We start from the raw sequence: 21,908 nt of genomic DNA, 5'->3' as shown, positions 1-21,908 counted from the left end.
CCTGCTGGGAATCCTGAATTACAACTCAGGAAACAAGAGACCTTGGCCAGTGGGGGAGAGCACAGGGGTGAATATAAATCAATATCCCACTTTCTGCCAGGAAATTAAGGAGATCCTGCAGCAGGAGCAGCAAAACCTGACCAACATGAGCGAGGACACTGTTTTAGCAGAGCAAGCAACACCAAACTGGAGCTGCAGGTTGACACCTGTCAGGTGCTTGTTTCTTACAGAAGCCGGCACGAACTTTTACAAACATTTTTCAAGGTAACATTCACAGGTTCTGATAGAGCAGCCAGCCTTCATTTGCAGTTCCCTGACCGTACAGAACACGGCCCATGTTATCTTACTTGCCCATGAGCGTCCTGGCTTTAATTACACTAATCAGGAGAGTAGTAGTACGTTTCTTTTATTATTATTATGTCTCTGGAAAAAATAGGGAAAGAAAAAAAAATCATTTTAAATAAGCAAGTTCTTTAGAATCCAAGTCTGCTGTATTTTTACTGAGATTTAACTCACAATAAAATTTCTAATAGAAGCATTCTAGTTCTCAGGAGACCCAATCACTTAAAATAATAGATTTTTCTCTTTTATAAAGCATATTTTATTATGTTACAAAAAGAATAAACTGTGGCACTTTTATGCAAGTGGTAGTTGTGATAAAACACTACAAAGCCAACAAGATTTCAGTAGGCCCAACAGCGCAAAGAGAACATTTTCTACCCATTTGGCTAAAGTTGTTATTTTTTACCGCTAATACTCACATCACAAAGTAATAATTGGTACTGAAAAGCACAACCTGTGCAAGACTCTGGTTTATAGATTGTCTTGCAACAAACATTTCAGAAATATAAAAAGGACTAACTGCATCACAGTTGACCGATTAGAACAGAATTTTACTCTAATCTACTTAGCTGCTACTTATGCTTTCCCTATTTGTCACATCTGTGTCAACTATATGCCCTAGCCTCCCCAAGTTTAATAAAAATAAAAAAAAAATCAAAAAACAACAAATAAAAGTTCCAATCACTCTCCATCAGAAGCAGAATTTGCCGAAGATAAATATCTCTAACACAGAACTCCTAAAGATATCTCTGCAGCACAAGTGACATCTTTCCTCTGTGCCTGTCCCCAGTCCCTTACAAAAAGCTTTCAAGTTCAGCAAGACTTTAAAGATCCTGCACTACCGCATCATCCTGCTGGGCCTCTTGGCCACAGAAACCAGCACTAAAAAATAAAAATGAAATAATAATAATAAAAAGGCTTGTTTCAACATCATTCAATGAAAAAGCCACATGAAGAGGTCACAGGTGACACTGGGTGTTTCGCCGAGATTGTGCAGCCGTGTCTCCTCCAGTGAGGAGCCTCTGGCAGGAATCAATCCCCACCAATGGTTCAGATTCAGACTTTAAACACCTAAATTGGGCCACCTGCTAGTTCTATCAGCGGTTCTTCATAAATCCCTTCCATGACATTCCTAGCTTCTCTCAGCAATACCCAAGTTTCAGGGATATGGAGTTAAAGGGTTCTTGCCACATCCTCTACTATTGACTCATGCAGTGGCTAAAAATTTAGAGCGCCAGACCCTTGGAAACATGATACATCCATCTCTTACCTTTGCTTTTCTTGTATATAAAAAAAATAAAAATAAAAAAATCTTATGGACAGAAATGCTTCAAATACTATTCAAGGTATTCTATGCAAATTACTCCAAATAAATTCTCTGGGAGGTAGGGATAAGTAATGGACAAATTCAGCCTCGGATTCAATACTTACAACCCAGGATTGCCTGAAACTGACCCTTCAATGGCACCTGCAACACTGCACTGCAGAGAAAGCACCAGCCACGGAGGTCACGGCCAGCAACTCTCACCAGCAGAAATTAAACTTTTATTTTCTTACAGAGGGAATATTCAAGACCTGATATACATAAAATGTGTGGGCTTGTATTAATTTGCAGCCATTTTGATATTTGAAAATGACTGCTACAAGACTGTAAAGCTCATAAATTAAGTGTTCCATTATGGAGAAAGCTTCCCATAGCTAAAACTGTTGACTATAAAGTGTCAGGTAGACAATTTCTTTCAAAAAACACAGACCAATAAGTGAGTTTCATTTCTATTAACTTTCATTTTTCACTTTTATTTTTAAGAAGCAAACATGCACACAAGTTCCCTGTGAGCTCCTTCGCAAAGTTCAAATTAAATTCTGAAGGACTCCTAGCAGCAACCACACTACATTGTGCTAATAATATCAGAAAAGGGTGTTGCCAATTGCATTGCTGAATACTCAGTTGACAACATATGGGCAACTTATTTTTTTTAAGGCATGTTAAATCACTGCATTAGAACAAATAAGAAGCCAACATGACGTGCAGCTAGGAAGAAACAGTATTAGATATTCATGCAGTTACCATTCTCTTTACTGCCAGTACACTGCAGCCTGCTAACGGCTACCTTAAATCAAACCCTAGGTTACTACAGTCACCCTGGAACACGACACCGGAGCAACCATACAGTAGGTTTTATGTAACAACTATGTCATTAGTTAACGATTTAAAACTTTACCCTCTGCAAGGAATCCACATTCCAACGTCGTGCTGGAGTGGTTTCTACATTTGTTTTCTTAATGTTACTTTTTAAAGTATAAATATTGCACTTAATATTATAAAAAAAGTACTGAGATGTCTCAAGAACGTTAATACATCTTCACTTCATGAATTAATAACAAAGAAATGACTATCCTAAATATTTTTGTGTATTTTCAAAGTGTGCTTTATTGAAAATAACATTCAAGACTCTTATTTTGGTTGCAATCTAGAGAGAGACTTTTAACTGAACATCTTAAGTACTTCTAATTTCCAAAGATTATAAATACTGTTCTTATTTTTGTGTTTCTCAATTTTGTTTCCAGAAGGGGAAGACAAAAATTCTTGCCTCTTGTGGAAAAAAATCCTTAAGGAAGTACACTACTAAAAATACTGGTAATAGCTTAGGCTCCACTTTTAACCTTTTTCCAATGCTTTACCACACAAGAGAATACTTTTTTTTTTTTTCTCCCTCCAGAGACAAACATGCACTTATGAAGATGAGTGCTCAGCTAACAGTCAAATTTTACAGTTAAAAAAAGACGTATCTGAAGAGAGAAAACTAAGCACCACAATCTTGAATAATTGTTAACTCTAAAAGGACTGGAATATTATTACACCACATAATACGGTTTTGAACCTGAAAACACCCTAGAATTTGTATCAGTTAGGAGGATCAAAATAAAGCACTGAAGTCAAAAAGGAAAATATACCTCTTTGGACTGATCATCACCGCACATCAGCTACTACACTGTCTGCATTATACTCAGTGCAAAGAGTTACTGTTACTCTGTTTTCCAAGAAACCTCACTGGCACATTAGAGGTCATTGTTCAAGTGGTTAATAATAAGTAATTTCATTAGGAAACAAACAATTTATTTTATCTGCAAAAAATGATTATGTTGAGATTCAGATTTTTAACTTCTGTCACTGGTATGAGAAAATCCTTTTTGCAAACTTGTGTCTCCATTTTAATTTTCCACATCTTATTAATGCCTCGAATTTTCAAAAGTGCCAAACGACATTTCTCTGAAGAGCTGCTAATTTCCTCACTTAGAAATTTTACTTCTCTGTTAGTTTTTATTAGCTTAGTGCTTGAAGTATTTTTTTAATAGCTAAATATTGTTTCCAACTGCTAGAGTACAAATAAGTTTCTATTTTTCAGCACTAACTTAACAACATAGTTAGGGACCAAAATCAGTAAGGAGCAGAAGCAGCATATACATTTCAGAGCAAAAATAGGAATAATAATAAAATGCTATTGTAACAACTTTCCATGCGCAACCTTCATATTGACAGACAACTAAATACAGTGCACCACCATGTGGCAACATATTAGGGAATGGTTCATACAGCAAGATCTTCTTTTTCCCCCAACCTCCTAATTTTTTAACTATTTCTTAAAAATACAATCATTACAATTCTATCCTAGAATTAATATCTAGTCCTTTTAGTTGTCACAACTTTTTTATCTCAATAATTCATTTTTAATATATCTGGATTAGCAAGAAAATATTCAGGCCATATTTTTATTTATAAAGCACAATATTTACCTGAAAACATAACTGCCCCATTACTATGATAAAACATATCTTGCCAGACATCTTTTTATAATAATTGGGTAAAAGTATAGATTACATATTAAGTTCCTTAAATATGTAAATGCCTCAAAAAAAAAAAAAAAAAAAGAACACTCAGCTCACAGTTAAGAGCTTCAAAACAACAAGCAAGAAGCATTTTGCAGTTGCTCAGCTACTGTAAAGCTGCTTTTCTTTAAGTTAAAAAGAAGAAAAAGTCAAACTTACACAAGAAACACCCCCAGAAGTCCCCTCATATAGATATATAATAATAATAATAAATAATATTAATAAATAAAAACCACACACACACCACCAAGTCCTGACACTACCTGGTGATATTTGGTATTTTGATCGAAACAGGTTTTGCAGCGAAACCTTAAACTCGGAGGGAAAGCAGGTTTTCATTAAACTGAATGGCTTTTGCTCACATATTACAGTGCTGCTGCAATTTATTACGTTACACAATTATTTGAGAGCATAAGCCCAAATAATACTTGTATTATTAGTTAAATCACAAGGTGGTTTGTCCTAACATTTGTTAGCCATTCTGCACAAGAACATCCAGATTCATCAAAACTAGTGGCAAATACTCACTTTAAGCATCCCAAACCTCCATGAAGAACCACCTTACAATCCCTGCTCACACTGTATTCACCATCTCAGCTCCGGGCTCATTTATAGCACACCACAGCCAAAAGATTTGCTAAAACTGCTAGGAAATCAAGGGAAAAGGTGGGTGACGTGATTTGCAGGCACAGAAGGTAGGTATAAAATGAATTTTCTCTAGCTCAGTATCTTGAGCAAAGGGGAAACCTGTAGCAGAAGGGGCAGGAGCAGCCAGCGGCCTCATTCCAGAGCCCAGGAAGTTCGAGGTTTACAATTCTCCTTCCCTGAAAGCTGCTCTGGAACGATTTGAGAGAGTCCAAACACACGACGTGTATTATCACGTTATGAAATAAGAAAGTTGATCTTGCACTTTTGTTTGGGGAGGAGAAAAAAAAAAAAAAAAAAAAAAGCCTTGCATAAAATAACCTACCTTCTATATTAAACCAGGCTGAGTTTTTCCTCTTTTTAATCCCTAGCTCCCGTTCTTCCACCCTTCTTCACTCTACTCTTGCTTACAGGCAGCTTAAGGCAGGAGCCCTAGTACATAATTAAGACCACTGTGATTTTCTCCCTAACACAGACAAAACACAATGTATATTATGCAAGTTACTGCATAGTTATGCAAGTTATAGGCATATTTTTTGTGCACGCAGCGTAGCTCACTGAGGTTACAGAGACACTTGTTTGATGTAGCTGCTTACTGTTATTCTGACCTGTCAGATTTTCCTCCATTTGTGTCAACTGGCTTTTTTACACCAAAATTTCAACCAATTGCCAACAGTACCAGCAAAGCACCTTGCAGTGTAGGCCCTGAAGATCCTCGCAATGTCTGAGCACTGTACCATGTAAATTTGCTCCAAATGGGTCTTAGAAGACATCACACACCCAGCGTTGGTACTTTTATTTACTGTAGCCTACCCCATGCTTGATGTTGTCAAAACAGAGGAAAACATCAGAAATCTCTCAAGATGAACAAGGCGTCACGACGGACACCTCACTCCGTATATAGCGCGATATAACAGATTTGTGTGAGAACTCCTATACCAAATGAGAAAAATAATCTTTCATTGCAATTACTCCCTGCCTCTTACTGGCACAATATTTTTTAATCCATCCCTATAGCTCTTCGTTCAACATTCACAAAATCAGTCATTTTACATGCAGGCTTTCATTAGAAAGCGAGTTTTAATCAAACAGGGAGCAACTTCTCCCTGTGCTCGGCCTCCCCTCTCTATTTCCAAGTCAGGCAAAAATGGAAGTTGTTTTCTGTTAAAAGCACCAAATTTGGTAGTGGGGGAGGGGGAAGGAAGACACACCAATCTATCATTTTTAGAAGATCATTCAGATCATTTAGTGTTGCAACTTCTGGACATCACCAGCACACAGGCCCTTTCTCACACACAAGCGATTTTTGCCCCTTCGCTCTTTTTAAAACCAGCACTAACAACGCAGGCAACTGAGTGCGCGGATAAGTCCGAAAATCCATGGCCAGTCACAACTGATTCCCAAGAAGCCCAGCCCTGTCGCCTCCAGGCTCCCCTCCGCTCATCCAGCATCGCTCGTGACCATCCATGGGGCCAGGGCCATCCATGGGGACACAGCCACCCCCGAGAGCCCCAGGCCCCTCTCACCTTGCAGGCGGGAAGGGGCTCCGGGGCAGCTCTCGGTGGCCGGAGGCTCCCAAAGCGGCAGCTCCTTCGGCCGCCCGCGACTCCTCGGATTTGGGAGCTGGCAACGCGCAGCCCGAGCGCGTCGCTGCGCGCAAGCAGCAACTATTTATCTGCAGAGGAGTTTCCACTTCCTACTTTTAGAAGTGGCCCACATTTCCTTCAGAGGCGCGATCCTCCAGCAAGGAAAAAAACCCAACTGCACAGCCCCGCGCTTAAATATGAAGCAGGGAAAAAGAGCAAAGAAGGGAGATGAAGAAAGCAGAATTTTGCTGGATTTCCTTTTTTTTTTTTTTTTCTCTTTCCCCAAAAAGGAAGGAAAACAGGATTCCTTCAAGCTGAGGTTTCAAAGCCACCCCAGGAACCCATCACGGCTCTGTCCCCTGGGGCACCGCACAGCGACAACCTTAGGGAAGTGACATCCCCGCTCCTTCAGACACATCATATTTTATTTAAGCACGGGGTAAACTTAATATTTAGACACTGTAACAAGTTCCTGGGTGCACCCAGCGAGCAGCTGGGGCGATCTCCAAGGAAATGGCAGGAACAAGGGCTGCTCTATCCCCAGCAGCCTGCCAAAGGGGGGTGGTTAGAGCCAAAGGGAGGCGAGCGGTTCCAGAGCGCGCTCCCGAGCCCCGATTTCTCGGGAATGAGGGGCAAAACCCCGCATCTCACCTTTATCCTGAGCGCAGGACAGGATCTCCTCCTCTTTGGGGTTAGTCACCTGGGTGATAATGGACGGGTTGTCCATGGAAACCGAGGGCGATTTTCACCGGGCTGCTTCCCTCGCAGAGGCTCGTGTGCGCGGCGCGGTCGGGCGGTTTGTTTTCAAAAAGAATCAACACGATTCGCATTTAAAAAGAAAAAAAAAAAAAGGAAAAAAAAAAAAGAAAAAATAAAGTCCTCTAGGAAAGAAGCCACCGGCGTGCGGGGGGGTGGGGGGAGCGGGACCCCTCCACTGGCGCCGCCGCTCGTTGCCGCCTCCAGGCGCCGATTCCCGGCGGAGGAAAAGGTGGAGGGGGGGAAAACCGGGGGGGCGAAATGACGGCGACCCCCCCCGCCCCCCAAAACAAGGCGCCCCCCGCCGGGGCCCGAAAAAAACCCGCGCGGCGGGAGCGGAGCCCCCGCCCGCCTCACGCCGCCCCCCGCATCCACCTGGGGCCTCTTCTTCTTCTTGTTCTTCCTCCTCCTCCTCCCGCCGAGCGCGTCCCGGCCCCGCCGCCTACATAACCCCCCCCGGCAGCGCCGCGCACCGACCCGCCCGCGCCGCCGCCGCCGCTTATCTCATCTCCCCCCCACCCTCCTCCGCGCCCTCCGGCGGGCAGCTCCGCGCGGCGACACCGACGAGGAGAGGGAAGCGGCGGAAGGGAGGGGAAAAGGGGCCGCGCGGCCCGCGCTGCGCCACAACCCGCCGCCCCGCGCCCCGCTCCGCCCCGCGGGACGCTCCAACATGGAGGCGGGGGGGGGAGGGGGGGGGCGGGCAGCGCCCGCCAGGGCCGCGCCGTAAACAACGGGGCGGGGCCTCCGCTGGGGCGGGGCCTATATGGGCGGGGCCCGAAGGGGGCGTGTCCGTTGCCTCTTATTTAGGCCGCGCGATGGGCGGGGCTAATGGCTATGGGCGGGGATATCATGTGAGGGGGCGTGGCCAACGGTCGCCTCCCAACGGCCGCGGAGGCGCTGAGGGAGCGGGTGGCGGCGGGGCGGCCCCGCGGCCCCGCGCCGCGTCCCGCCGGTTTCTCCCTCCTCCGTGGCTTCCCCGTTCCAGGAGCTGCTCTCGCGGCGGTGCTTTACGGTGGAAAATAAAAGAGAACTGGCCCTGCGTCGAATTTTCAATCCGTGGCAGTGCCGCTGCTAGTTGCTGCGAAAGAGTGCTTGAAATCTCCTTCGTTTTTAAGCCGTTTTTCTGGGAGTACATTCCTGCAGTTTGCCTCTGTTCAAGCACTTCATTCTGTGTGCGAGTTGCTGTGTTCATCTCAGCAACGAAAAAAAAAAAAAAACCTTCAAAATCGAGATGTGTTTTCTCTCACAAAACTAACACTCCCTAAGCAGCAGTATATGCGGAGATACCAGTATTGCAGGTTTCCAGGACTTGTATTTTAGGTTCGCCCGTCTCTTAATGACAAAGCCGGGCGCAGGGAGGGAGTGTGTTGCCACCGCTTGCGCTGTGTTCAGCAGTGCGAGTCTGGACCTGCTGTTGAAGCTTTGGCTTCTCCAAACAGGAGTCTCGGGATCGCAGACAGCTCCTTGCACGTTGGATGGGGCCTAGATGAGCAGGAGTCGGCACACGCGGGCTGTGGGAATCGGTCCCGCTGGCCTGGAAAGGTTGCGAGCTCCTGCTCCAAGCCATTGGGAAACTTTATCTTCTTGCTTGTGTTGCTGTGTTGTAACTCAGCGAGTGCTTGATCTTTTACCCACCCAGCCACTGGCGGCATTTTTAATTATCCGAGAGTTAATTTGCATGGAAGCTTTTGCTGAAACAATAAATTCACAGCCTTTTTTCTTTCTTTCTTTTTTTTTTTTTTTGGTTGGAGTTTCTGTATCAACATTCATATTGGGATAAAAACAAAGTAGCTTCTTCTATAGCATTAAAAGTGTAGATTCAGAGTGAGTTTGAAAATCATCCAGCACTAAAACCACCTTTGCTGTCTGTGCAGGGAAAGAGCAATTATAATCTATGCTAGGAGACCATGAACTCTAATGCTTCTTTTTCTGGTGCAGGGATAAGGAGATAAAAACATCTTGTCTGACAATAATAAAAAAAAATGTGGGGCTCAATAAATGCCCTATTCACCTGGAGCTAATGTGTTACGAATGTCTGCACTTGCGCTGGCAGCACTGCAGGAAACAGGTCTCTAACCTGCACAGTTCAGCCTCCCTCACTCCCATTTCTGTACTGGTTACAAGACTGATGTGACAGAATTAAGAAAAGTCTGTGTTGTTTCCTTTCTGCTGATGCTTTAAAGATAGTTGGCCTCATATACCGTATCTTCCATCTATGATTCCTTGTATTACATGTAATAAAACCTAAATAATCCAGAGAATAAGGAAACAGTTTCATCTTCGCTCAGAATTGCTGTTCAAGCTAGTAGGAGATCCAGACTTTCATCACGACTTCTGACATTTGTCCTTGCCGTAGAACGTGTCCCCCTTTCAATGCCATATGATGTTTTATAATAGAGGAATAAAAAAAAAATGTTTTAGCAGGACTGTTCTACATTAAAAAGAAGCATTTATTTTTATTGATATCAGCTCAGTGAAGGCTTGACCCTGGGCCCACAATGGAAGTTTTACCCTTGACTTTAATGGAAGAACAATCAAGGTCTTGTGATATTACATCCTCCAGAAAGGAAAATCATGAAGAAAGATAAATGCTTCATAGTTAGTGTAAGCCACTATATTCTGGAAATAAATGGTTTATTAGATTGATTAAATGCCTCAACTTCACTTCAGCTATTAATCAGTTTTGGCAGCTGTTTATTGCTTTGTATACTTCACAGCAATCCCCTAATTATATCATTGCAGCCCATTCATTGTTTCCTAAATAGTGCCATTACGATGGTAAATTGCAATAGTAAAGCAGTGTCAATAGAGAATTATGGAGTTCCCATTTTATGATGTGTTCATGAAGTTAGCACAATCTACTTGAAACATAACTGTGATTTCAGCACGGTGACCTATTTGATACGGCATAAGGATTTTGATGACAAAACAGTGTAGCACAAGTGTGTTAGGGCTCTGCTTTCACCAGAGCAGAATATAACAGACTCCCTTTTGAAACTTATGTGTGTTTAAGAATCAGAACTTGTTAAACTGGTACTTATTCTATCCATTCCAGTTTTGCCAAGTGTGATGAGTTCCAGAGATTTTGTTTCTTTGAATACATTTTGTTTATTTTTTTATATAGAGACAAAAATACATACAAAAACACCCGAAACATTGTCATTTAGGGTATACTGTTGTTCTGACACAGAAAGATTTAAAAAGTACCCAAATCAATCATAAGAAAGTGACTGCTTTTATTATCATCCTATCTGGCAGCAATCCATAAAGCAATTCATTGTTGCATAACAATTTCTATTCTAAATACCTTTTTTTTTTTTTTTCAGTCAACTAGAACTATACCTACCTCAGAATTATTGTTGCCCATCTCAGGCTGACTTGTTTTGTGACTTGTTTTGGAGGAATCAGTAGTACCATGAATCCCAGAAAGATCAAAATCATGAAACTCCCAATCTGTGACATAAATTGTTTCCCTCCCTGTTCCTTAATAATGGGGTTTGGGGGAAAAAAAATGACGTTGCAAATTTTGCATTCTCATTTTGTTTCTTCTCCTTGCGTACTTTACATATGAGTGCAGAAAAGGTATGTCCTTAGCTTGGGTTAAATTAACACTAGACACAAAGTGAATGGACTTTCTTTTACAAACATTAATAGCTTTTGTTCAACCCAGATTCCCTCTATGCTCTTATTCCAGATACCTTGATTAAGGGACCAGACTAAGATGAGGCCTGATCATGCCTCCCCCATGAGAAGCAATACCTGAAAAGCACTTAACCTAATGCAAGGCAAGTATATAATTAAAAGGCTGGCCTACAGTGTTGGGCTGAATTCAGCTGATGACCTACACACAGAGGCCTCTGCGTGGCTCATCACCTGGTGACCGACAAGTGACATATCCAGTCTTCCCTAATTGTTAATAATTTGCCTTTGCAAGCGAGTCTGCTTTTTTAGGAAAAACTGCATCGTGTGCTGGCCTTTTCAACCCAAACCTCCCGTTCGCTGGGTGTGCCAGTCACATCTGCAGCTGCAGACGTTTGAGTTTAAACAGTCTCCTACTGCCCTAAGGTGACCATCAACATCTTAGAGCTGAGGGTGAGTTGCCACCAGAACTGAGAGGCAGAGAGGTTTTCTGGCAGAGTGGCCTGTAAGGGAGCTCCCACTCAGTCCAAAACAGCCAACTCGAGGTACTGACTTGAATTCTTTCACCTAAGTAATTTGCCCTAAAAGAGATTAGGGCTTAATCCTCTGAATCTTTCAAACTACAAAGGCAATAATCTCAACCAGAAGGCCAGAAACACCCGTTTAGGAAGCAACAGCAACTTTAAGTAGGGTAATTACTAGTCCCTCCATAGCTTTAGATGATATCCATGCTATATGAGTATCCATATCCATGCTGCTTTCTGCTGATGCAGCTGTTGGTCAGAGATGAGAGGTGGGAGCTCAGTGTTGTTGTGGGACCACAGTGGATACATCACAGCAGCAAGACCTCACTTCTGCACGTACATTTTGCTTCATGTGAACACAACAACAGAACAGGCTAAACACGACTTTGCCCTTAAAAGCTGCATCCCCATTATGAGCACCCTGTTCTTTAGCATCCTGCAGCAGTGCTCCTGCCGTTACGGCTGCCGAGCCCTGGTTTCCATTTCAGTTATACTGGTTGTCAGATTGTTTATCTGTGAATAGGTTTAGTAACAGCTAATCTCATGTTATGGTTCCTTGGCTGTTTGTAAGTCCTATTCATAGCAACTGTGAAAGGCCGAGGAGTAGATTTTATAGGGCACCGGGGTAACCAGTTACTGTACATTACCTTGAGGGAACATCAAACGAAGTAGCTTGTCCTTTCCAGAGCTGGTTGTGATCATTGTAATTCTGACATTCCCTAACTTTAAGGATTTGAAGGATTTGATTTACACTCTTGATACCCTTTCTGTAATGTGATTGATAAGCTATTGATTTACTTTGTGATTTAGACCTGAGACTGCTCTAAAAGATTTCTATGAAGAGGCTTCATAGCTCAGTTCTGCCAAGTGCATCAGCTCAGGTGGGTATTTCTTCCCAGTCCTTCAAAGCAATCTGCTGAACTGGCTGGATTTTCCATGGAGGGACAAAGTACGTCTCCATAATTTTGAAACATCTATACATGATGTTTCCATACTTCTAAGTTCATACTTTTAAATACTTCTAAACATTCATACTGGCAACTCTGAATTCTTAAGTCAATTGCTGAACTCAAAAGTTTATATTTTATCTCCCAAATATGGGCAATATTGATGTGTTGTAATTCAGAGAGACATTTTTGACCAGCACCACCATAAGCACATACAAAATGTGCCTCCTTGCAGGAGTGCAACAAATACCACTCTTACCAGTAGATGCATGGCGGGATTGCTAAAGTCATCACAGTAAAGACAGGGGAACATCTAGTTAGTGACAAAGTTATGTTTCCTTTTTAAGCACGGGAAGCATGGACAGATGTATGTCTACATGTTCAAGGGGAACTGGCTGGTGAGCTGTGCGAAAGAGCTTGCGGTATGATGAAATCATGGAGACGAAATGCATCACAGAAGTCTGAAACAGCCTTAAGTGAAGACTTAAGCAGGTCTTCATGGCACACTGAAGTAGGAATTTATTTTAGGAGTCGCAGTATTGAAACCATCGGTGTAGTTCTGAAATAAAACAATAGCATTAATAAAGGTGATAGAATTTGGCCTTATTGAGTAAGAGGAAAGGAGGGATGAGGAACGCAAGAGGTCCTGTAAGTGCTAATGTCCAATCACCTGAATAAACTGATAGTCATGGTAAGTAGCTGTGTAAAGAAAAAAAATGCTTCTCAGAAGAAAAACCTGCTGACTGTTGGAAAAATAAAGTCAAAACAATTAAGAATTCCAATGAGAAATTCCAGTCAGTGCATAATTTTATGCCATTCATTTCAAATTGCATAAATACTAACAGAGCTGTTGGCCTCGTGCCTGGAAAAGCACCTGAGAACACATTATTGCCTCATCATCGAGAGTCTATTGGGCCTTCATGTTTAATTGTGGGCTGAGTTAGGAGAGTGAAGTGGCTCGATTGGTTCAGACCATTGCTAGACCCAACTCGCAATGAATGACTACCACAAAAATTGCTAGCATGAAAACCACAAATTCTCTTTGAAGTCTGTGTAGCTCTGCTTACTTGCCATTCTGTGACCGTTTGTGTTGTCAAAATTTTGTTCGCATGGCTACTCATGGAACATCAAAGTGTCAAGAAAATGTAAGAACACTTACGATCTTTGGGGACAGTCCGTATGGCTTCCAGAAGAGAAGAGGGAGTCAAAGAAGGTAGTCCTGAGTGAGGAAAAAGAGGAGAGAGCATCTGCAGAGAAAACAAAAGGAAACCTTGGGCAAATATGAATTCTGAACACACATCAAGAGATAGGAGGGTAGATGGAGGAATTAGTAAGGTTAAGGAAAGGAAAATGTATAAAAGAAACAGTAGGAAATAGAAATTCCTTCAAGAAAAGCTTGTAACAACTGTAATGTCAACATTTCAGTCCTAGGCCTCTAGAGAATTTCCTAGCAGTGCATTTAAAATGTGAGACACCTTGTAGCTGGGGAGCTGCATAGAAATGTAGTGGCATTTACTGGGGAAGGAACTTGAAGTTTTGGAAAAGCATAGAAAATTTCAAGAGGTTTTTCAGCTTGGCTTGGAAATAGCGTTATTCTCTTACCTGGTCGTCCTTATTGCCATGTGCATAATGACGAGGAGTCCAGTGGACACCAGGACTTCTCCATAACTTTCCTTTCATGAGTATGCAAAGATAAGTAGGGGCTTGATTGATTCCTGGCAGCTCAAACCAGGAGGTACTGAACATCCTCAAATAGCTTGAAGGAATAATATCCTATTCTTTTGCCCTATAGAAGTCATATTCCAATAAGAAGGCCCCAAAACAGATTGCATGATAAATATCAGTAGGTAACAGAAAGGTCTATGCATCAGGAAGACACATTTAAGTATGACAATTAGGAAAGGGATGAATTTGAGGTTAATAAAAATATCTGTGAGATCAAGGTGCTTAAAAATCCCTGTTAAAATTAGAGTCCCACTGTGCTAGACTCTGTATTCATAAGTGGTAAGAACTGATCTGCAGATGAAAGATTTAATAAGTAGAAAAGCTGGATTAAGCATTGGAGAAAGAAAAAATAACTCCATGTGGAAACCTAAACACAAAGAGACTAATTTAACCATGATTACATAGGCAATTCCTGGCAGGGCTGGTATTATCCAATCTGCTACCTCTCCAATTTGAGGTGAAATTGACCTCTGAGATCTTGAAAGTCAGCCCAGTAAAGTCACAAGAAGAGATATTATGTGAAAACTTGTGTTCTGCTCCTGGAAGATGGACAAAATCTACGGTTTCTGGTCCTATTAGCCACCCGTCAGAAACAGAAGCACTAAATTGCCCACAAGGATGCAAGAACTCAGCCATGTGAGCAGACACCAAGGACTCGCAGAGCGTGTACTCCTGCCTCATGCAAGCGCACTGCAAAGTTCTGTTAAAAAGGGGCCATGTAAAAATGTAACTGATTCTGTCACTGCGTCACTGGGAAGTCTCTGCTTGTTCATTTTGAAGCCACCATCCCAGCAGGGCACTGTTAGACTGGGAATTTTGCATTCTTTGCATAAGCCATTCCCAATTTAGTGACTGCCATTGCTGTCATTTACAGCTAACGGAGACATGGCTCTAAATGGAAGCAAGAAGATCATAGAATCATAGAATCACAGAATGCTTAAGGTTGGAAGGGACCTCTAGAGATCATCTAGTCCAACCCCCCTGCACACGCAGGGTCACCTAGAGCACGTGGCACAGGACTGCGTCCAAGCGGGTTTGGAAGATCTCCAGAGAAGGAGACTCCACAACCTCTCTGGGCAGTCCCAGGGCTCAGTCACCCTCACCGCTAAGAAATTGTGGAATTATTTGCTGAAGACATGTAGGCAGGCCCACCAGAGTGACAGAGTTCACACAGCTGCAGGCTGTTGAGCACTCTGGGGACCGATATGGCCCTTTAATTGAATTAATTGTTTATTCAGCTCTGTTGAAAGAATGACTTATGAAGTATAGGTATCTTAAGCCAGTCAAATTCTTCTTGCCTGTCTGGGTAAAGTGTTCAGCAGATGATTGTCTTTCAGATGTTCAGCTGCAACATGAGCATCTTGATGTTCTCTGACAACGTCCCACCATAGCACAAGCTCTACTTGAAAGCTATTCTGCATTTCCCTTTCCCCAGGTCAGTAAATGAAGCATTTTCCTTACATACTTGCATCAAGTTCAGCTGGAGTGATAGATTACCAGGTACAAGCCAAATTGGTGTCCAGAGACTGTTTTTAAATGGAAAAATGCTCTCACAGTACTTGCTTGGTCCAAGCATCATTTGCAATGCCTTGACCCTGGCTGGTCATCCCGCAGCTCTGGGTAGCAGAACTGTACTCTGCTCCCATGTGCACACAGAGAAGACTTTGAACTGCCTGGCATTTTGTGTGAAATTTCCCCTTGGCTGGCAGCCCCGTCCAAAATCCATGCACCATTTAGGTTCTTTATGCATTAGCTTTTAAAAGAATAGTTAAATAATTAAGACAGTATGTTGGCCAATATATTGATAATGACTTACTTGGCTTGCATTGCCTGCTGTTTAGGTGACATGTGGGTTGCTATCTGGAAGCGTTTATGCATCTACAACTGCATGTGGAAGTGTCAGTCCATGGGGTGATACTGCCTCTTGGGAGAGGTGGGTTTCGCCTTCCCCAGGAGCCTCTCAGTTGTTGCTAGAAGGATAAGATTGGGGCTGATGAGGTTGGGTTATATTTGGAGACTGCCTGGTCCGGAGAGAAAACCAGCGAGCAGCTCTAGGAGAGACACCTGCTTCACCCATACGGCTTTGATTTCAAGGAAGAAAACTCTACCCCACAGAGAAAGGGCTGAAATCCTGCTGCTCTTGGGAATGTTATTTCAATGTACTTGTTCAGTGAGTTGGCTTGGTAGTTTACAATTCAGAAACCCTGGAGCATTTGTGAATTGTGAGGGAAGTACACTATTCATTATCTGCTGTCAGGCATTCATCATGCCAGTGTAAGCTCCAATCCTCTCATCAAGATGCAGAACATTACTTATGACCAGTCACAGGCCATGAATAATGGCTTAACGAAATGAACAGTTCTCCAACAATTCAGACTCTGGTTTGCTAATCAAAACTATTCAGAGCCAGGTTCTGGCACCCCCTCACAGGCGCACTGAATAACACCTTTCCCTAGTGCAGCCCCTCGCTTTAATTGCATTTATGGTTTAACAAACACTATTTTTTCATGCGGCTGACCTCACCTAACTAGCTGAGAGGAAAAGCTGGAGTTTCTCTCTCCCAGAATAAGTAGTTCTTGTCTTGTTCTGCATTAGCACTTGCTGTACAAAATCACTTTGGCAGTGATGACAAAGCTGCGTGTCTTTTCTTTAGCTCCATCACATGGGATATCCACACTGGTCAGTAGCTAGCTGCTGCTTAAGGCTAAGCAATGATTTAAACATTTATTTCATTATTTATGTGGGAAAGCTATCTCAAGTGACATTCTTTATGAGACCTTATGCATAGCAATAAAATAGCATGACCGTATTCATCCGTGTGTAGGATTATGCACTGCTCTACTCAACCTACCAACTGAGGCTTCACACTGACAGCAGTTCTCCCGTATATTGCCAAACAGACTCTTGGAAAATTGAATATATTGGTGTATTTGCAACCCAGTCCCCTAGTATTCCTCTACAAAATGCTCAGAGCAGCTGGTAGCTCTTGCTATCTTCCCCAGTCGTAGGAGGCTTCTTACATTTTTGCTATCCTGAACTGTGCCAAAGAAGCTGGTGCTGAATTTCCAGAAGCAGAAATTTATTAAGTTGATATTTCATTTCCAGGCAGACTTTCTGGGAAGTCTAGATAAAGTCCTGGAAATACTTTACTGAGACTTTTGTATTCATTGCTATGTCTGTAATATGCCTTGTCATTACACATATTGGATAAGACATCCAAAATTGCTCCCCCACCACTATTTCAGGACATGGGATTATTTAGCCAATGTGCTAGGATATCTCCAAAATCTCCAGTATGTTCTTACTCAATAATATTCCTTGACTGCAACTCTCAACAGTCTCAACAGAGACCCGCAGACCTGTAGGTACCCAAAATCCATTACGATCAGACCCCTTTATGCCCTTGAACAGAATTCTGCATTTTATTCAATGTATTCTGTTTTATTTATTTTTTTCTTTTTTTTAAAATCATTTTTCTGTACATAACCTTCTTTAACCAATTTATTCCTTGAGATTTTATTTTGGGAAGCGGTAAGAGCAGTTTCTTCCATGGAATGTATTTCCACATATGATTAAATGTCAGCCCATTTTTGTGGGTAAATCAGTGCTCAAAATGAGAAAAGAAAATGTAGATTCATGTCACAGGATCTCTCTATCTGCAACGGCTGGTGCAGGGGAGGCGCAGCTTGCTTTGGATTTTTTTTTTCCAGCATATTATGGTCTGAACACTAGTTACAATGAGTGGGAAGGGAGGAGCAGGGAAAAGATACAGAGAAAAGAAAAGGCCCTCATTTAGAGGGAAGCCAGAAGTGCTCACCTCTCTCTCATCTGCTTGCATTTGCTGCTACCAGCTTTCTCTGCCCTTAAGCCTATGAATGTGGGCATTTCAGGGAGAATAACCTGACATGTGGTATTGACTCCTGGAAGTTTTCAGCAAATTTTCATTTTGGTCATTTCTTTTCTTCAGGCATTACATGTTCTTTATTAAAGAAAAGAAAGGAAAAAATGTAACCAGAATGATATTTCAGCTTCTCCAGCAAAATTCCTATTCTGATTTATTGAAAACTTGTCCAACCAGTTATTTATATTTTATCTGAGATTCAAAAAAAAAAAAAAACAGCTGAAGCAGATATTTCCATGGAAACATCCATCTTTGATGAGATGTCGTTCCTCAGATGTTTCAGCTGAAGAATTTTGTCAGTTCTGGCAGGGAAAAGAGTGGAGGCAGAACAAACAAAGCCCAAACTCACGGTAAAACATGCAGTGCTTCAAGTTAATGGGCTAGAATGTCAGCTGGTAAACTGCTATAAAGCCAGTGAAGTCAACCAGTCAACCCGAGTCAATGGAGCTACGCTAATTTACACAGAGGATCTGGCCTTACATTTTAAAAGAACCAGCCTGGCAAGCTGTTTCCCTGCTTACCCATCCTCCTCCCTTTTAATAAGCTCTCCGTCGTACTTGGCCCATCCTTTAACTATTCATCTTCTCTCCTCATGATCCTTCTTCCTTCTCTGGAGATACTGAGATAGGATTTTCTACTTGCAGCCCTCACAGAAGCACCATAGACAGGTTAGACCCTGCAGAGGTGGCCACACTGGCTACTAACCCATTTCTTGTGCTTGTTTCTTGTTGTATCCATCCTCTATTTTCTCTTTATCTAGTCAGCACCAAACAACTTCAGTGGTACTCATTACATTATAGCATATCAAGTTCACAGAGCCACTCAGTTACTTTAATAGGAGTTTTTTTTGTCTAGCCACAATTCTGGATAGAATATCTGTGACATATTTCTAGGACACAATCCAACCTGTGGAACTAGAGTCTTCTCAACAGTAGAAGTTAGCATTTCTTTTTCTGCCAGGGGCCAAATGGCTCTTTCAAACACAGTTGGCAAGATGCATATTAATGTATTTACATGTTGTTGTTGTTGTTACATGTAACTACAATACATAATGTTTCTGTGTAACTGCTCACTCCTATGTATCCTGTAACTATGTAAAGTAAATGCTTGGGTGATATCCAGCCCCAAAGTTTCTTACCACTTTTCACTGAAGACAAAGTCCAAAGTACTGACTATGTCAGACCCAAAAGGCTGCTTTTCCTGAACTAGTTCTATTATCTTGATAACCATGGCCTCGCCTCTGAATGGGGAAGGAAGACTTGACATGGAAAATCTCCTCTGCATATCTAAAAAAAAATTTTTTTTGGAAGATCCTCCTGTAGAAAATGAAGGATGACCAGTTGTCATATATAGAAGAAAACAGTTTTGAGTCTCCAGAGAATGTGAGGCCACACTTTCAGTGATGTATTTCAAGTGCTCGGGTTCAGTGTACCTGATCTTGTTCATGTGGAGTGAAGACACCATGCAATATCTGGGACATCTTCCCTGTTGATTTCTCAGAAGCACATTATATGGAGCAACTTTTTGCTTACCTTTTTCCACAGTATCTGAGAAGCTGCTTGTTTGCCCTACGTACTGAGCTGATAACTGCAGCTTCCAGAATAATAAAAGTTGTGAATAGTTCCCTTACTGAAAACCTGCAGACTGTATATTGATTAAGTCAAGCCTTTGAAACAACAGAAACATAATTGATGTCTTTTGAATTTCAGCTCAGGATCCTGATTGGCATGCTTGCTTAATGCATTCTCCTTATTTGTTAAATTTAATTGATGATCATTGCATTTATTTCTAAATAACACTGCTTTAATTTAAAAAAATCTCTTCTCTACAGAAATTAAAATTCATTATGTACATGGCACAAAATGGTTTGTGGTGAATATAGAGAATAATTAGTAGCTGTGGGAGGAGAACTTAAGAGAAGATGATTATGAATATGTAATAGGGGAAACAGACTACAAGGAAATTAAACCATGGAATTTATGAGTGAATAATTGACCTCTGAGTAAATGCAAGCATTCTTTCAACAGCCACTTGAAGTATTGTTAACCACTCAGTATTTCAGACAGTTATCCAACCTTTTAACTAACTAATTCTTTGCTATTGGCAATTAATTACTTTCTGGAGTTGCTTTACTGTTTTACAGGATAATTACTTATTGTATGCATAATGGCATAGATACATAGGGTGCAAATCTTTGGAGAAAATGGGAGAAAGTTCATAATCTGTTATATATGTTTAAGCCTAAAGTTATGCCCTCAAACAAAGAGAAATTGTTGGGACTAACTAATTTGTTTCCATATTTACCCTACTATTAAATGAGATCACAATTTTATTGCTAGAATCAAATGAATATGGGTCTTTTTCCACCACGAGGACATCAGTCTAAAGTTAAGATTTTCAAAATTGATGGTGCAGTTTGTTTTTTAAAGTTTTCAAAGTTTACATTTGCCCTTAGATTTGATGACTAAATAGGAATTCTTCCAGTGTCTTTGAAGACAGTAGGCAAGAGGTGCCAGCTCATTCCCAAGTCCCGTTATCTTTCAAATGAGAGACTGATACGAGCGCATGAGTGAGTCAGAGCTGGTGATGGTCCTGAGAAATGTCAAGCATTCATGAGCATTTGTAAATGCTAGACCTTTGATCTGAATTATATGATTGAGTAAGTGAAGTCAAAGATTTTGTGGAGAAGACTATGTTCAAATTCTGAGGACTCAGAAGTCATAATGACAAAAAAGAAGATGGTGAAGTTTGTTCACTTGGAAGCTTTTTTATTATAATGGTCCATGGGGGATGAGGCATGATGGATATATATTGAGGATAATATTTTATTTCTAGAGAGAATTTTTATTCCTGTTGATTATGGACCAGACATGTTGGTAAATTGTTACCAATTTTACATCAGTGAAGCCGGTAAGAAAGATATGGTGTCGGTGGAGTTTGGCATGAGAAGAAGCTTTACTTTCCACCTCCTCCCGTTAATACTGTTTGATACAGCAAACATTTCACAGCATGGAAAATCGGGCAAGTAGTTATCCAGAATATGTAATGATCAACTACAATATGTGACTGATTGAATCAGGTGAGTAGAATGAAAGACGAGGTTCAGTTACTGGCCTTGTCCTATGTGTTTGGCAAAGAGAGATAAGAAGACAAAGCTCAGTTTCATCAGAAGTTAACAAACGACTAAGCAGATGAGAATTTTAAACCAACTCTTTATTTTCCTGAGATTCAGGAATTAATAGAGTATGCTTGGAGGCGGTAAAAAAACAAACGTAATACCTTAATTTTCCTGCTCTTCACCTCTATTGGGATGTACAGTGATGCTGTTTGCATCAGTGTGGGCCAGATAGAGCCTTTGGATTTGAATAGAGTTAGGCACTTATTTCTTTAGCTGCCTTGGAAAGCCCCAATCTGTCTAGCTGTGGTTTTCATGAGTCCATGTTCATAGTCCCAAACTCTACCTTTGGCTGTCCTGCAGGTTCGGGGAGCTAAGGTTGTGAGTGATAGGTATGAAATCATAAGCTTACCCCAAAAAAGCCACGTGGATGTGCTCTACTTCAATACAGCTTTTATAAACGCTGAACAATTTTTCTTTCTTTCCAGGGAAAGGAAAACAGCTTGTAGGATGACATCAAGCAGCACCTCCTTCCCCACACCCCCCTCCCTGCAAAAAAAAACCAAACAAAAAAAAAGAAAAAAAAAAGATACAGGCCTTTTCTTTGGAGTGGTAGAATTTTTTACAGGACACTTCTACACTAGCGAAATAAGCAGTGCTGGACCCTTCCCTTGGAACTTGCTTTCCATTTTGGTCACTCATAAGAATGATCCCTGGCACATTTTTGGCCTAGGGCACCTAGGAGTGTCCTACTCTCCAGCCACATTTTGGAAGCTCACGTAGATGACGAACTACTCCCATATGGCATTCGGATGAGATTGTCTTCTTCTGGAGCATGAA

The 21,908-nt window shown here is 41.6% G+C and overlaps 1 protein-coding gene across 3 annotated transcripts in view; it reads right to left on the bottom strand.

Moving 5' to 3' along the window:
- Positions 1 to 7,374, bottom strand: part of CTDSPL (CTD small phosphatase like) — a 68,698-nt gene extending 61,324 nt beyond the window's left edge. For all 3 annotated transcript variants that reach the window (XM_010218816.2, XM_088534803.1, XM_010218817.2), the window contains exon 1: positions 7,113 to 7,374. In XM_010218816.2, coding sequence (XP_010217118.1) covers positions 7,113 to 7,188 — 76 coding nt within the window. In that variant the 5' untranslated portion in view covers positions 7,189 to 7,374. The remainder of the gene's footprint in view (positions 1 to 7,112) is intronic.
- Positions 7,375 to 21,908: the final 14,534 nt, after the last annotated feature.

Source organism: Tinamus guttatus, unplaced genomic scaffold (genome assembly GCF_059628265.1).
Source record: "Tinamus guttatus ecotype Peru unplaced genomic scaffold, ASM5962826v1 Tinamus_guttatus_pri_ptg000599l, whole genome shotgun sequence".
NCBI classification, from domain to species: domain Eukaryota; kingdom Metazoa; phylum Chordata; class Aves; order Tinamiformes; family Tinamidae; genus Tinamus; species Tinamus guttatus.
The sequence above is the reverse complement of the archived record's forward strand: the minus strand, read 5'-3'. Positions and strand labels throughout refer to the sequence as shown.